Here is a 13311-nt window from a genome sequence, read left to right as displayed (position 1 = left end):
CCATTCTCCTGCCTTAGCCTCCCAAGTAGCTGGGACTACAGGCACCCGCCACCACACCCGGCTAATTTTTTTGTATTTTTTAGTAGAGACGGGGTTTCACTGTGTTAGCCAGGATGGTCTCGATCTCCTGACTTTGTGATCCGCCAGCCTCAGCCTCCCAAAGTGCTGGGATTACAGGCGTGAGCCACTGCGCCCAGCCGGCTGTTGCTTTTATGAAGCCCTGGGTGAGTCCTGAATGGTGCCTGTTCACCATGTGCCATGCACTGTTCAGTTTCACAGCATTCTTTCATTTTCTCCTCCCTACAGCGCCATGATCCAGGAACAATTATGGTCATTCCCATTTTACAGATGAGAAAATCAAGGCAAAGAGAGGAACATTAGCCAGTGAGTGGCAGAGTCAGACTCAAACCCAGTCTGTCTCAGGACCCTCAGCCACGCTGCATCTCTCACGCCAGCTTTGCCTCTTTTCCAGTTTGGCACCAACTGGCCCGTGTACATGACCAAGCCGGATGGTACCTATGTTGTCATGACGGTCCAGGAGCTGCTGCCCTCCTCCTTTGGGCCTGAGGACCTGCAGAAGACCCAGTGACAGCCAGAGAACGCCCACCGCCTGTGACAGCCACCTGGAGAACTTCATAAAGATGTCTCACAGCCCTGGGGACACCTGCCCAGTGGGCCCCAGACCTACAGAGGCTGGCAAAGATGATGTTTCCAAATTACACTCCAGCCCAGGCCAGCACCCCTCCTAGCAACCTACCTTGGGACTTAGAACCCCACCCTGCACCCCCAGCCACCTTTCCTTTCCTTCCTGTGGGTCCTCTTTCAAAGTCCAGCCTAGTCTGGACTGCTTCCCCATCAGCCTCCCCAAGGTTCTGTCCTGTTCCGAGCAACTTTTCTAATTATAAACATCACAGAACATCCTGAATCAAAGCGTGTGTCTTGCTCTGTCTCTATCCTTGCTTGCAGCTCTTACGAGGGACGGCATGATTTGTCTTTATAGGAAGACCTGGACTCTTTCTGCTGGGAAAGGAAATGGGTACCTTGGAACCGTGGACCTTGTGGTGTGGAGAGCTGAGGTTTTTGGCAACTTGCCCCCGTGTTCTTTTAAAGGAGAAGCTCCCCTGTGCTGGACCTAACTGTCAATAACTATCCTAGAGTGTGTTTTTGTCTCGTTATAGACCTGAGCACTGGGAGATTCCAGAGTATAAAGGGTCAGGCACGGTTTGTCTAGACGATGTAACAAAGGTTTCTTTCAGTAGCTACTGTGTGTCAGGTACTTTCCTGTGTATCATTTTAAGTTGAAAGTGCTCCACAGTTCTGTGAAGTGGGTGTGGAGATGCCCCCTTCTCACAGATGAGAGCACTGGGCTTTGGAGAAGTTGAATACCCTGTTCCAGGACAAAGGCAAAGCTCAGAACAGAATCCAGGCCCCTTAACCCCCACTGTGGTCCAGAAACATTGCATGCTTTTTGCCAGGCACTATGCTGAGGTGTGTGACATGCCTGGACCCGTTCGGTCGTCATTTATCAAACTCAAAGGTTGATTATAGTGTTCTCAATTTAGCAATAAGCAACTCGAAGCTCAGAGTGATTGAGTTGCTCACCCAAAGTCACACAGCAGCTAATGTGGCAGAACTGGAATCAGAACTAGGTCTGTCTGGGCCAGGGGCGGTGGCTCACGCCTGTAATCCCAGCACTTTGGGAGGCCAAGGAGGGCAGATCAGGAGTTTGAGACCAGCCTGGCCAACATAATGAAACCCCGTCTCTACTAAAAAATACAAAAATTAGCCGAGCGTGGTGGCAGGTGCCTGTAATCCCCACTACTCAGGAGGCTGAGGCAGGAGAATCATTTGAACCCAGGAGGTAGAGGTTGCAGTGAGCTGAGATCGCGCCACTGCCCTCCAGCCTGGATGACAGAGTGAGACTGCGTCTCAAAACAACAACAACAAACTACGTCTGTCTTATTCCAAGCATTTTTTTTCCATTCCCCCATAGCTGATGTCTCAATTTACTGATTATCTTTTATATGTCAAATATGCCAAATAGTGCAGAAAAAAACAGCCTCTGCCCTTGAGGAGCTCCCAGCCCGACAGATTGAGAGAGTGAGGTGTATACGGGTCTAACGCACAGGAGTGCACACTGTGATCCAGGCAGAGCCAAGTGTCAGGTGCGTGTGTCGGGGAGCCCGCTGCTGTCTGGAGTGTGAGGACAGGAAGGGACTGTTTCTTTCATGGGCTCATTGGTTCTCACACACACAACATACACACACGCACATTAGGAAGGTCAGGACTGAATAAGGAAGGAGCCAGGGTGGGTCCTCTGGAGGCGGATGACAGCTCCGGGAGCCCTCCCAGGAGGAGTTGGCCTTGGGGCTGGCTCATTGGGTGGGGTAAGAATACAGCTTAGGTTTCCTGTTCCCAGGGCAAGCAAGTACCTAGAGGCAACCAAGTATCATCACCCGTTCCCTGGAAACCCTTTCCACCCTGATCCAGTGTTGCCACCTGATGAGAATGGCTTTGCCACAACATACTCAGACTTATCTGCTGGCATCTTGGGAGCATCCCAGCCATTCCAGCATGGCCGTTTGACACACAACTCCATTCTGCTGTTTTTGTTTTTTTTTTTTTTTTGAGACGGAGTCTCACTCTGTCACCCAGGCTGAAGTGTAGTGGTGCGATCTCGGCTCACTGCAACCTCTGCTGCCCAGGTTCAAGTGATTCTCCTGCCTGAGCCTCCCGAGTAGCTGGGATTACAGGTGCCTGCAATTTTTGTAGTTTTAGTAGAGACAGGGTTTTACCAGGCTGGTAAAAGGCTGGTCTTGAACGCCTGACCTCGTGATCTACCCGCCTCGGCCTCCCAAAGTGCTAGGATTACAGGCGTGAGCCACCATGCCTGCCCTGGCTCTTTAGAAATGGCTTTGGTGGCCGAGAACGTTGGCTCACACCTGTAATCCCAACACTGTGGGAGGCTGAGGTAGGAGGACCTCTTGAGGTCAGGAATTCAAGACCAGCCAAGTAAATATAGTGAGACTCTGTCTCTAAAATAAACGAATAATTAATAAAATAAATAAATAAAATTAATTAAATAATAAAATAACTTAAATAAATTAAATTAGCTTGGCCTTATGGTGCTCGCCTGTGGTCCCAGCTACTCAGGAGGCTGAAGCAGACGGATCTCTTGAGACCAGGAATTCAAGGCCACAGTGAGCAATGATTGCATCACTGCACTCCAGCCTGGGCAACAGAGTGAGATCCTGTCTCTAAAACAACAACAGGTCAGGCGCAGTGGCTCACACCTATAATCCTAGCACTCTGGGGGGCCGAGGCAGGTAGATCACTCCTGACTTGAGGTCAGGAATTCGAGACCAGCCTCTCTAACACAGCAAAACCCTATCTCTGCTAAAAATACAAAAAATCAGCTGGGCGTGGTGGTGTGTGCCTGTAATCCCAGCTACTCAGGAGGCTGAGGCAGGAAAATCACTTGAACCCGGAGACAGAGGTTGCAGTGAGCCAAGATCGCACCACTGTACGCCAGCCTGGGTGACAGAGTGAGACTCCGTCTCAGAATAAACAAATAGATAAATAAAACAAAAAGAAATGGCTTTGGGGGCCTTCAGCACACTCCTCTGAATGTTCTCAGCAAAGGCGGGTGGAGAAATTTTTAAACAGAGGAAGCTGGAGGAAAATCTGGCCATCATTAGGGCCGGGCGCGGTGGCTCAAGCCTGTAATCCCAGCACTTTGGGAGGCCGAGACGGGTGGATCACGAGGTCAGGAGATCGAGACCATCCTGGCTAACACGGTGAAACCCCGTCTCTACTAAAAAAATACAAAAAACTAGCCGGGCGAGGTGGCGGGCGCCTGTAGTCCCAGCTACTCGGGAGGCTGAGGCAGGAGAATGGCGTGAACCCGGGAGGCGGAGCTTGCAGTGAGCTGAGATCCGGCCACTGCACTCCAGCCTGGGCGACAGAGCAAGACTGCGTCTCAAAAAAAAAAAAAAAAGAAAATCTGGCCATCAGTTATTAATCTGCTTGTTGGAAATATGAATGACATTTTCTTCTTTGTATACATCTGTTTTTTAATTTCCAAAACATTAAAAAAATTAATAACAACAATATATAAAGAAAGAAAAAAGGGTATAACATAATGGTTAACGGTTTGCACTTTGGGGTTGAATAGCCTCCAAACTGTGACTTTGGGCAAGTTATTTCATTATTCTGAGACTCAATTTCCTCATCTGCAGAATGGGGATGATAGTATCCAGCGCCTAGGATTGTGGCAAAGATTGACTGAAATAATGCAATTTTAGGCCTGGCGCGGTGGCTCAAGCCTGTAATCCCAGCACTTTGGGAGGCCGAGAGGGGCAGATCACTAGGTCAGGAGATCGAGACCATCCTGGCTAACACAGTGAAACCCCTTCTCTACTAAAAAATACAAAAAACTAGCCGGGCGAGGTGACAGGCACCTGTAGTCCCAGCTACTCGGGAGGCTGAGGCAGGAGAATGGCCTGAACCCGGGAGGCGGAGCTTGCAGTGAGCTGAGATCTGGCCACTGCACACCAGCCTGGGCGACAGAGCCAGACTCTGTCTAAAAAAAAAAAAAAAAAAAAAATGCAATTTTAAAGGCCCAGTGTTGGCTAGACATGGATGCTCACGCCTGTAATCCCAGCACTTTGGGAGGCCAAGGCAGGTGGATGACCTGAGGTCAAGCGTTCAAGACCAGCCTGACCAACATGGCGAAACCCTGTCTCTACTAAAAATACAAAAAATTAGCTGGGAATGGTGGCGGGTGCCTGTAATCCCAGCTACTTGGGAGGGTGAGGCAGGAGAATCGCTTGAACCCAGGAGACAGAAGTTTCAGTGAGCTGAGATTACGTCACTGCACTCCAGCCTGGGCAACAAAAGTGAAGCTCCATCACAAAAAAATAAAATAAAATAAAACAAAGGCCCAGTGTTTGACCCTTGGTAAATTCTCTGTAAATCTTGATGGTTAACCCTTATCAAGGGTGACAAATTTTATTTTTTTTTAAGGATGGATTTGATTTTTGCAAACAAGCAGCAGTGTTTTACAGCATTTTTTTTTTTTTTTAGATAGAGTCTCCCTCTGTTGCCCAGCGGGGAGTGCAATGGCGTGATCTCGGCTCACTGCAGCCTCTGCTTCCAGGGTTCAAACGATTCTCCTGCCTCAGCCTCCCGAGTAGCTAGGATTACAAACACCTGCCACCACGCCTGTCTAATTTTTGTATTTTAGTAGAGACAAGGTTTCACCATGTTGGTCAGGCTGGTCTGGAACTCCTGACCTCAAGTGATCCGCCTGCCTCGGCCTGCCGAAGTACTGGGATTACAGGCACGACCCACTGCATCCAGCCTATATGTTCTTTTCAAAATTAGTATTATTTTCATTTTTTATTTATTTATTTTTTGAGACGGAATCTCTCTCTGTCGCCCAGGCTGGAGTGCAGTGGCACGATACCCGCTCACTGCAAACTCCGCCGCCTCCCGGGTTCACGCCATTCTCCTGCCTCAGCCTCCCTAGAAGCTGGGACTACAGGCGCCTGCCACCACACCTGGCTAATTTTTTTGTATTTTTAGTAGAGACGGGGTTTCACCGTGTTCGCCAGGATGGTCTCGGTCTCCTGACCGGGGACACATGGTTTACATGAGCAATTAGCAGCAGCTGGCCAGAGCAGCAGAAATATACATGCTTCTGTTAATTTCCATGGGAAACTGGGACTGTGCTCTAGGGTCCTAAAAAACACAGACAGCACTGGACAATAGAACACACGCTTGACTGGGCACAGTGGCTCATGCCTGTAATCCCAGCACTTTGGGAGGCCGAGGTGGGCATGAGCCACCATGCCCGGCCTCTTTTCACAATTATTTGTCAGTGCTTACTGCTGAGACCAGTTCCGAGGGACACAGCAGTAAGCGAGGCAAAGTCCTTGCCCTCACAGATCTCCTAGTTTATCAGCGGGAAAATGAGATCTACGTGATTATAGTACTTCATGACAAGTGGCCCCGAAGATGAATAAAGCCCTGGCAGCAAGCCTCAGAAAGAGTAGAACTTGGCTGGGCGCAGTGGCTCATACCTGTAATTCCAGCACTTTAGGAGGCTGAAGCAGGTAGATCTCTTGAGTCCAAGAGTTCAAGACTAGCCTGGGCAACATGGTGAAACCCCATCTTTACAAAAAATGTTAAAAATTAGGCCGGCCATGGTGGCTCACGCCTGTAATCCCAGAACTTTGGGAGGCCGAGGCGGGTGGGTCACAAGGTCAGGAGTTCGAGACCATCCTGACCAACATGGTGAAACGCATCTCTACTAAAACTACAAAAATTAGCCGGGCGTGGTGGCGCTTGCCTTGTAATCCCAGCTACTCATGAGGCTGAGGCAGAAGAATCGTTTGAACCCAGGAGGCTGAGGTTGCAGTGAGCTGAGATCATGCCACTGTAGTCCAGCCTGAGCGACAGGGCAAGACTCTGTCTCCAAAAAAAAATTAGAAAAATTAGCAGGGTGTGGTGGCAGGCACGTGTAATCCCAGCTTCTCAGGAGACTGATATGGGACGATCGCTTGAGCCGGTGAGGTGAAGGTTGCAGTGATCCGAGATCGCACCACTGTACTCCAGTCTGGATGACAGAGCCAGACTCTTTCTCAAACAAAAAAAAAAAAGAAAGAAAGAAAAAACAAAAAGTAAAACTTGCCTTCATGCAAGACCACCTGGAGGACAGGATGTTTTAGACAGAGCAGAGAAGTATCATCCAGTAAGGGAATGGGGTTTGGAGAAGGGTAAAATATGAGACTGACCAAAGAACTAAGCCCAGCGCCCTTATACTTTGTGGAAACAGTCTATGGAAGGCGATTCTCAAAGAATTCTAGAGATTCTTCAACAATGGCCTCTTGGAAGAACAATACTCATTTGCCTGTAGAAAGGCAATAAAAGCATTTTCACTTTGCAGTTCCATTGTGCAGAGGGCAGTGCTGAGGACATGTGTTTTCAGAGCACATGTGTTTTGTTTGTTTGTTTGTTTGTTTTTTGAGACAGAGTTTTGCTCTTGTTGCCCAGGCTGGGGTGCAATGGCTGATCTTGGCTCACCGCAACCTCCGCCTCCCAGGTTCAAGAGATTCTCCTGCCTCAGCCTCTCTAGTAGCTGGGATTACAGGCATGTGCCACCACGCCCGGCTAATTTTGTACTTTTAGTAGAGATGGGGTTTCTCCATGTTGGTCAGGCTGGTCTCAAACTCCGAACCTCAGGTGATCTGCCCACCTCAGCCTCCCAAAGTGCTGGGATTACAGGCATGAGCCACCGCACCCAGCCAAGCGTGTGTTCTATTGTCCAGCGCTGTCTGTGTTTTTTAGGACCCTAAAGCACAGTCCCAGATTCCCATGGAAATTAATAGAAGCATGTATATTTCTGCTGCTCTGGCCAGCTGCTGCTAATTGCTCATGTAAACCATGTGACCCTTCAGGGTTTCCTTTCGGCAGGGAGGAAAGCATAGCTATAATTGACAGACATTCGGGGTACTTTGGATCTCTGTGTCTGAAATCAAGCCAGAGAACACTGTTCAAGAATAAATAATGGAAAAATAAATAGATAAATAAATAATGGAATGGCCTAATAAGTCTCTCATGTATTTTTTTTTTTTTTTTTTTTTTTTTTTTTTTTTTTTTTGAGACGGAGTCTCGCTCTGTCACCCAGGCTGGAGTGCAGTGGCGCAATCTCGGCTTACTGCAGGCTCCTCCTTCTGGGTTCACACCATTCTCCTGCCTCAGCCTCCCAAGTAGCTGGGACTACAGGTGCCCACCACCATGCCTGGCTAATTGTTTGTATTTTTTAGTAGAGACAGGGTTTCACCGTGTTAACCAGCATGATCTGGATCTCCTGACCTCATGATCCACCTGACTCGGCCTCCCAAAGTCCTGGGATTACAGGCATGAGCCACCATGCCTGGCCTGTGTTTAATATTTTGTATATGGTGATATGAGCACAGGAACAGATGTGGAAGGAATGCCCAATCTGTAAACACAGTTTTTTATGGGTACAGGAAAAAGGCATTAAGAAGATTAAATTTTTAGGCTGGGCATGGTGGCTCATGCCTGTAATACCAATACTCCAGGAGGCTGAGGCAGACGGATCACCTGAAGTCAGGAGTCCAAGACCAGCCTGGCCAACATGGCAAAACCCCGTCTCTACTAAAAAGTACAAAAATTAGCCGGGTGTGGTGGCACACGCCTGTAATCCCAGCTACTCAGGAGGCTGAGACTGGAGAATCACTTGAACCTGGGAGGCGGAAGTTGCAGTGAACCGAGATCGCAACACTGCACTCCAGTCTGGGTGACAGAGTGAGACTCCATCTCAAAAAAAAAAAAAAAAAAAAGGAATACTCTATGACTGAATAGAAAACTATATGGCATAATAGTGACATTAGTTATCTATTGCTGTATAGCAAATTACTCCATTTAGTGGCTGAGGACAACAAATATTTATTATCTCACAGTCTCTGTGGGGCAGGAATCTGGGCTGAGCCAGGTGCTGTGGCTCAAGGTCTCTTACAAAGTGGCAATGAACGTGTCAGGAAGGGCTGCAGTCTTATCCAAAGATTTGACTGGGGGTGGATCTACTTCAAAGCTCACTCACAGTTTCTGGCAGGATTCAGTTCACTATGGGCTGTTGCTGTTACTATTCAATTCCTTGCTATGTGGGCCTCTCCACAGGGCAATTTACAACCTGGCAGCTCACTTCTCTTAGAACAAGCAAGCAAGACAGAAACCAGAGTCTTTGGAATGTCATGAAAGTGACATTCCATCACTTTTGACAAATCTAGTCCATAGAAGCAAGTCATTCACATCCAGCCGCAATCCAGAGGAGGGGATAATATATATGGCACACATGCCAGGAGGTGGGTGTTCTAAAGATGTAAAAATTCACAACGTACATGAACAAGGAAAACAAAATAAAATTAAAAAGTAGATAAGTATGGTGGAAGGGTCATAAGACGTGGGCCTGGTTAGCCCTGTTAAGGAGTCTGACTTTATTCCAAAGGGCAGCCGTCAGTTTCAGGTGGGGGTCACGTGGTCAGCTGTGTACCTTAAATATCTCAGTTTGCTAAATCAAGAAATAGTAGAGGCTGGGCACAATGGCTCATACCTGTAACCCCAGCATTTTGGGAGGCTGAGGCAGGAGGATCGCTTGAGGCCAGGAGTTTGAGATCATCCTGGGCAATGTGGCGAGACCCTGTCTCTACAAAAAATTTAAAAATTGGCTGGATGTGGTGGTGTAACCACCAATGGGTTCTTCCTGCCCACTGCACAAACAAAAATCCTGGCATTGCAGTGAAGAAAGAGTTTAATAGACATGAGGCCAGCCATGCCACTTGGGAGGCAAAGTCATTACTCAAGTCAATCTCATCAAAAGCTCCTGGGTTAGGAGTTTTTCAAAGGCAGTTTGGGGAAAGGGCTGAGGCTGACTAGGTAATGGGTGCTTGCTGCTGATTGGTTGGGTCAGAGATGAACTCACAGGGAGTTGAAGCCTCTTCTTGCACTGGGTTGCTAATGTGTGGGGTCACAGGAGCAGTGGAGCTATTGACTGGGGGCTCCAGGTGGAGCCATGGGTGTCCGACATGCAAAAAATTTGAAAAGGTATCTCAAAAGGCCAGTCTACAATAGTGATGTTATTCACACGAAGAACTGGGGAAGTTGCATATCTTGAAACCTCCAGAAAAATGGCTGACAATTTTATGTCTATACCTTAGCAGAGTTCACGCTCCTCTTCCCTCAGCCTGGGGGGCCTTTCATTAGCCTTGCAAAGGCAGTTGAGTTTGGGGAAGGGCTATTATCATTTAAACTATAAACTAAATGTCTTTCAGAGCTAGCTCAGCCTAAGCCCAGGAATAATTAAGGCAACTTGAAAGCTAAAGGCAAGAGTGGGGAGGTTGGCTATATCAGATCTCTCCCACTGCCATAATTTTCTCACTGCTATAATTTTTGCAAAGGTGGTTTCAGTGGTTCACACCTATAGTCCTAGCTACCTGGGAGGCTGAGGCAGGACGAGCACTTGAACTCAGGAGTTGGAGGCTGTGAGCTATGATCTCGCCATTGCACTCCAGCCTGGGCAACAAAGCAAGACTTTGTCTTGGAAGAAAAGGAAGGCAGGAAGGAAGGAAGAAAGGAAGGGAGGAAGGGGGAAAGGCAGGAAGGAAGGAAGAAAGGAAGAAAAGAAGGAAGAAAGGAAGGAAGAAAGGAAGGGAGGAAGGAAGGAAGAAAGGAAGGGAGGAAGGAAGGAAGAAAGGAAGGGAGGAAGGGAGGAAGGAAGGAAGAAAGAAAGTGAGAAAGGGAGGAAGGGAGAAAGGGAGGAAGAGAGGGAGGGAGGGAAGGAGGGAGAGAGGGAGGGAGGGATGGAGGAAGCAAAAGTAGAGGTATGAAGAAAACTATCAGAAAAAAATAGCTAAAAAGGTAAAAAATCATTGTCTTTAGGCTGGGGCATTAGGTTTACAAAGAGTTGGGACAGAAGATTGTTGCTTTTCATTATAAGCCGATCTACATAAACTCTTAGATTTTTTAAACCATGTATTTATATTGCTTTTATTTAAAATCATTCTTAATTTAAAAAACAGCAACAACAGCAGAGCTCACACCTGTAATCCCAGCACTTTGGAAGGCCAAGGCAGGCAGATTGCTTGAGCCCACGAGTTCAAGATCAGCCTGAGCAACATAGTGAGACCCCAGCTCTTAAAAACAAAACAAATGAACAAACAAAAAGACAGAAAGTGGATAAAAAGGAAACCATGGAAAGGAAATTCATTTGGCAATGATGTGGTGTACATTCTAAAGCATAAATGCAGTAGTTGATTCTGTTGGGGTGAGGGTGTGAGTGCTTAATACTCCTGTTTCCTTCCAGCCTTTCTCCACCCCTCTCCTCACTCCTGCTTGGAAGGAACAGTGACTCATGATTGGGGAGTTTCAAAGTGTCGCCCAGTCCCTTCCTCTCACCTTCCCTTTGGGCATGAGGCTGCCCACTGAGGGACTGAATTCCCAGTTGTCTCTCAAACAAGGGCTGGGGACCCAGCAGGCCCCATGCTAGGTGCTGAGGGATATGAGATTTAAACATCACAATCCCTGTCCTTACAGAACTCACATTTTAGTGGGAGAGACAAAGAAGGGACATCTAGTGCAGTCCAGAGAAGGTCAAAGAAGGCTTCCTGGAGGAGGTGACCTCAAGTATGAATGGAGATTCTTTCAGAGCAGTAAATCAACCCACAGGAGTCACCATGGTGGTTGAGACAACTGGAAGTAATTGAGTGATGCTGGACCATAAAAGGCAGGGTGGGGGACAGTAAGAAGGATGCTGGGACTAAATAGTGAGGAATGTTGTGTGCCAGGTTAAGGAGTCTGGGCTTTATCCCAAGGGCAGTGGGCAAGGGTCCAGAGCTTATGAAGGTTTTATCCACAGTAGGTGACATGGCCATATTTGTAATTTGAACAGTCACTGCAGGACAGCAAATATATTGGATGAAGGAACCACAGATTGCCTGGGTTTCTTAACAGAGCAATCTCTCCCTGATCCACCGTTACTATGTTTTCATCCGTCTTGCCCAGACAACATACGGATGCTTCCTTCCAGTGAAATCTTACTTTCTGCCTACTGTGGTCTTCTTCTCACCTCCAAAAACTACAGCCCAGGAGTTTCAAGTAGCAGGATTTTGATCTGGCTGCAGCTTTGCTCTGTCAACAGTTTTAGCAAAACCTCCTTCCACCCCTGCATGCAATTTAGAGATAGCACTTCTGAAATGGTCTGTGGATAAAGGATGTTGCTGCTCTGGGAAAATGTGTCTGCCTCCTGCCAGCAGGAGACAAAGAGCACTGAAACCGTGCCAAAAGATGCTGTCCAGAAAGGGAAGGTCAAACAGCCCTCGACATTCTCTTTGTTGAAGTCTTGCCTTCTTCCATTTTTACATTCATATCAGCTTCCCCAACCCCATGTCCTTTGGCTGGGGGGAAGGTTAAATAATGTTTCTTAAGAATATCATGTACTTTCCTAAAACTCCACAGTCCTTGCCCACCAGGAGGGAAAGGGTACAGTGAAATATAAACCAAAAATAAAATTCTAAACCCCGCAACCATCTGAATGGACTCCCCCTCTCAGCCAAGAGCATTCCAAACTTAACCTAAAAAACTAGTTCAGGCCATGCTAGGAAGGGGGATTCAGATACGCCTCATTATTCCCTCCTTCCTTTTGAAATTTGGGCCCAGGTGACCAGCATTAACATCAACACAGACCTTAAGACTGACAGGCTGTAAGTCTGATGAGAAACATTTACAACCTATTATCTCTGAAGCCTGCTACCTGGAGGCTTCATCTGCGTGATAAAACCATGGTCTCCACAGCCCCTTATCTAACCAGACATTCTTTCTGCTGATGCCATGTCTTTAGACAATAACTCCTTCAACAAATTACCAATCAGAAACTCTCTGAATCCACCTGTGACCTGGAAGCCCTCAATTCCAGTTGTCCCACCTTTCTGGACCAAACCAATGTACATCTTACATGTATTGATTGATGTCTTCTGTCTCCCTAAAATGTATAAAACCAAGTTGTAGTCTGACCACGTTGGGCACCTATTCTCAGAATCTCCTGAGGGCCATGTCACAGGCCATTGGGTCACTCATATTTGGCTCAGAATAAACCTCTTCAAATATTTTACAGAGTTTGACTCTTTTCATTGACAGAAGATACAAGGACGCCTATGGAACAGAATGTAGACCAAAAAAAAAAAAATCATGTGGGTGCTCCAACAAGTCCGCCACTCCATTCTCCTCTAATTCTGTGGCTGAGCATATCAAAGCCTACCTGGTAAAGAGTTGATGTTCTGTGAATGAATGAGACTTTCATATAGAATATTAAATCTGCAATATAAACAGATATTCAGCAGAAAACCATATTCCATCATATACCCCATAAATATATACAAATACTCTGTACTCATAAAAATTTTTTTAAAAACCAACCAAACATGGCCAGGTGCAGTGGCTCATGCCTGTAATCCCAGCACTTTGGGAGGGTGAGGTAGGCAGATCACCTGAGGTTGGGAGTTCAAGACCAGCCTGACCAACATGGAGAAACCCCATCTCAACTAAAAATACAAAAAATTAGCCAGGTGTGGTGGCACATGCCTGTAATCCCAGCTACTCGGGAGATTGAGGCAGAAGAATCACTTGAACCCGGGAGGCGGAGGTTGCAGTGAGCCAAGATCATGCCATTGCACTCCAGCCTGGGCAAGAGTGAAACTCCATCTCAAAAAAAAAAAACAAAAGCAAAAAACC

At 47.3% G+C, this 13311-nt stretch overlaps 1 protein-coding gene across 3 annotated transcripts in view; it reads left to right on the top strand.

Annotated features, from left to right (window-relative positions):
- The window catches only part of CDA (cytidine deaminase), a 30419-nt gene extending 29494 nt beyond the window's left edge, over positions 1–925 (top strand). For 2 of the 3 annotated variants that reach the window (XM_074018133.1, XM_005544549.5), the window contains one exon: positions 473–925. In XM_074018133.1, the coding sequence (XP_073874234.1) occupies positions 473–500 (28 nt within the window). In that variant the 3' untranslated portion in view covers positions 501–925. Of the gene's footprint in view, positions 1–306; positions 448–472 lie in introns of those variants that run through there. The other variant, XM_005544550.4, reaches the window with a different exon arrangement.
- Positions 926–13311: the final 12386 nt, after the last annotated feature.

Source organism: Macaca fascicularis, chromosome 1, assembly GCF_037993035.2.
Source record: "Macaca fascicularis isolate 582-1 chromosome 1, T2T-MFA8v1.1".
Taxonomy (NCBI): Eukaryota; Metazoa; Chordata; class Mammalia; order Primates; family Cercopithecidae; genus Macaca; species Macaca fascicularis.
The sequence above is the reverse complement of the archived record's forward strand: the minus strand, read 5'-3'. Positions and strand labels throughout refer to the sequence as shown.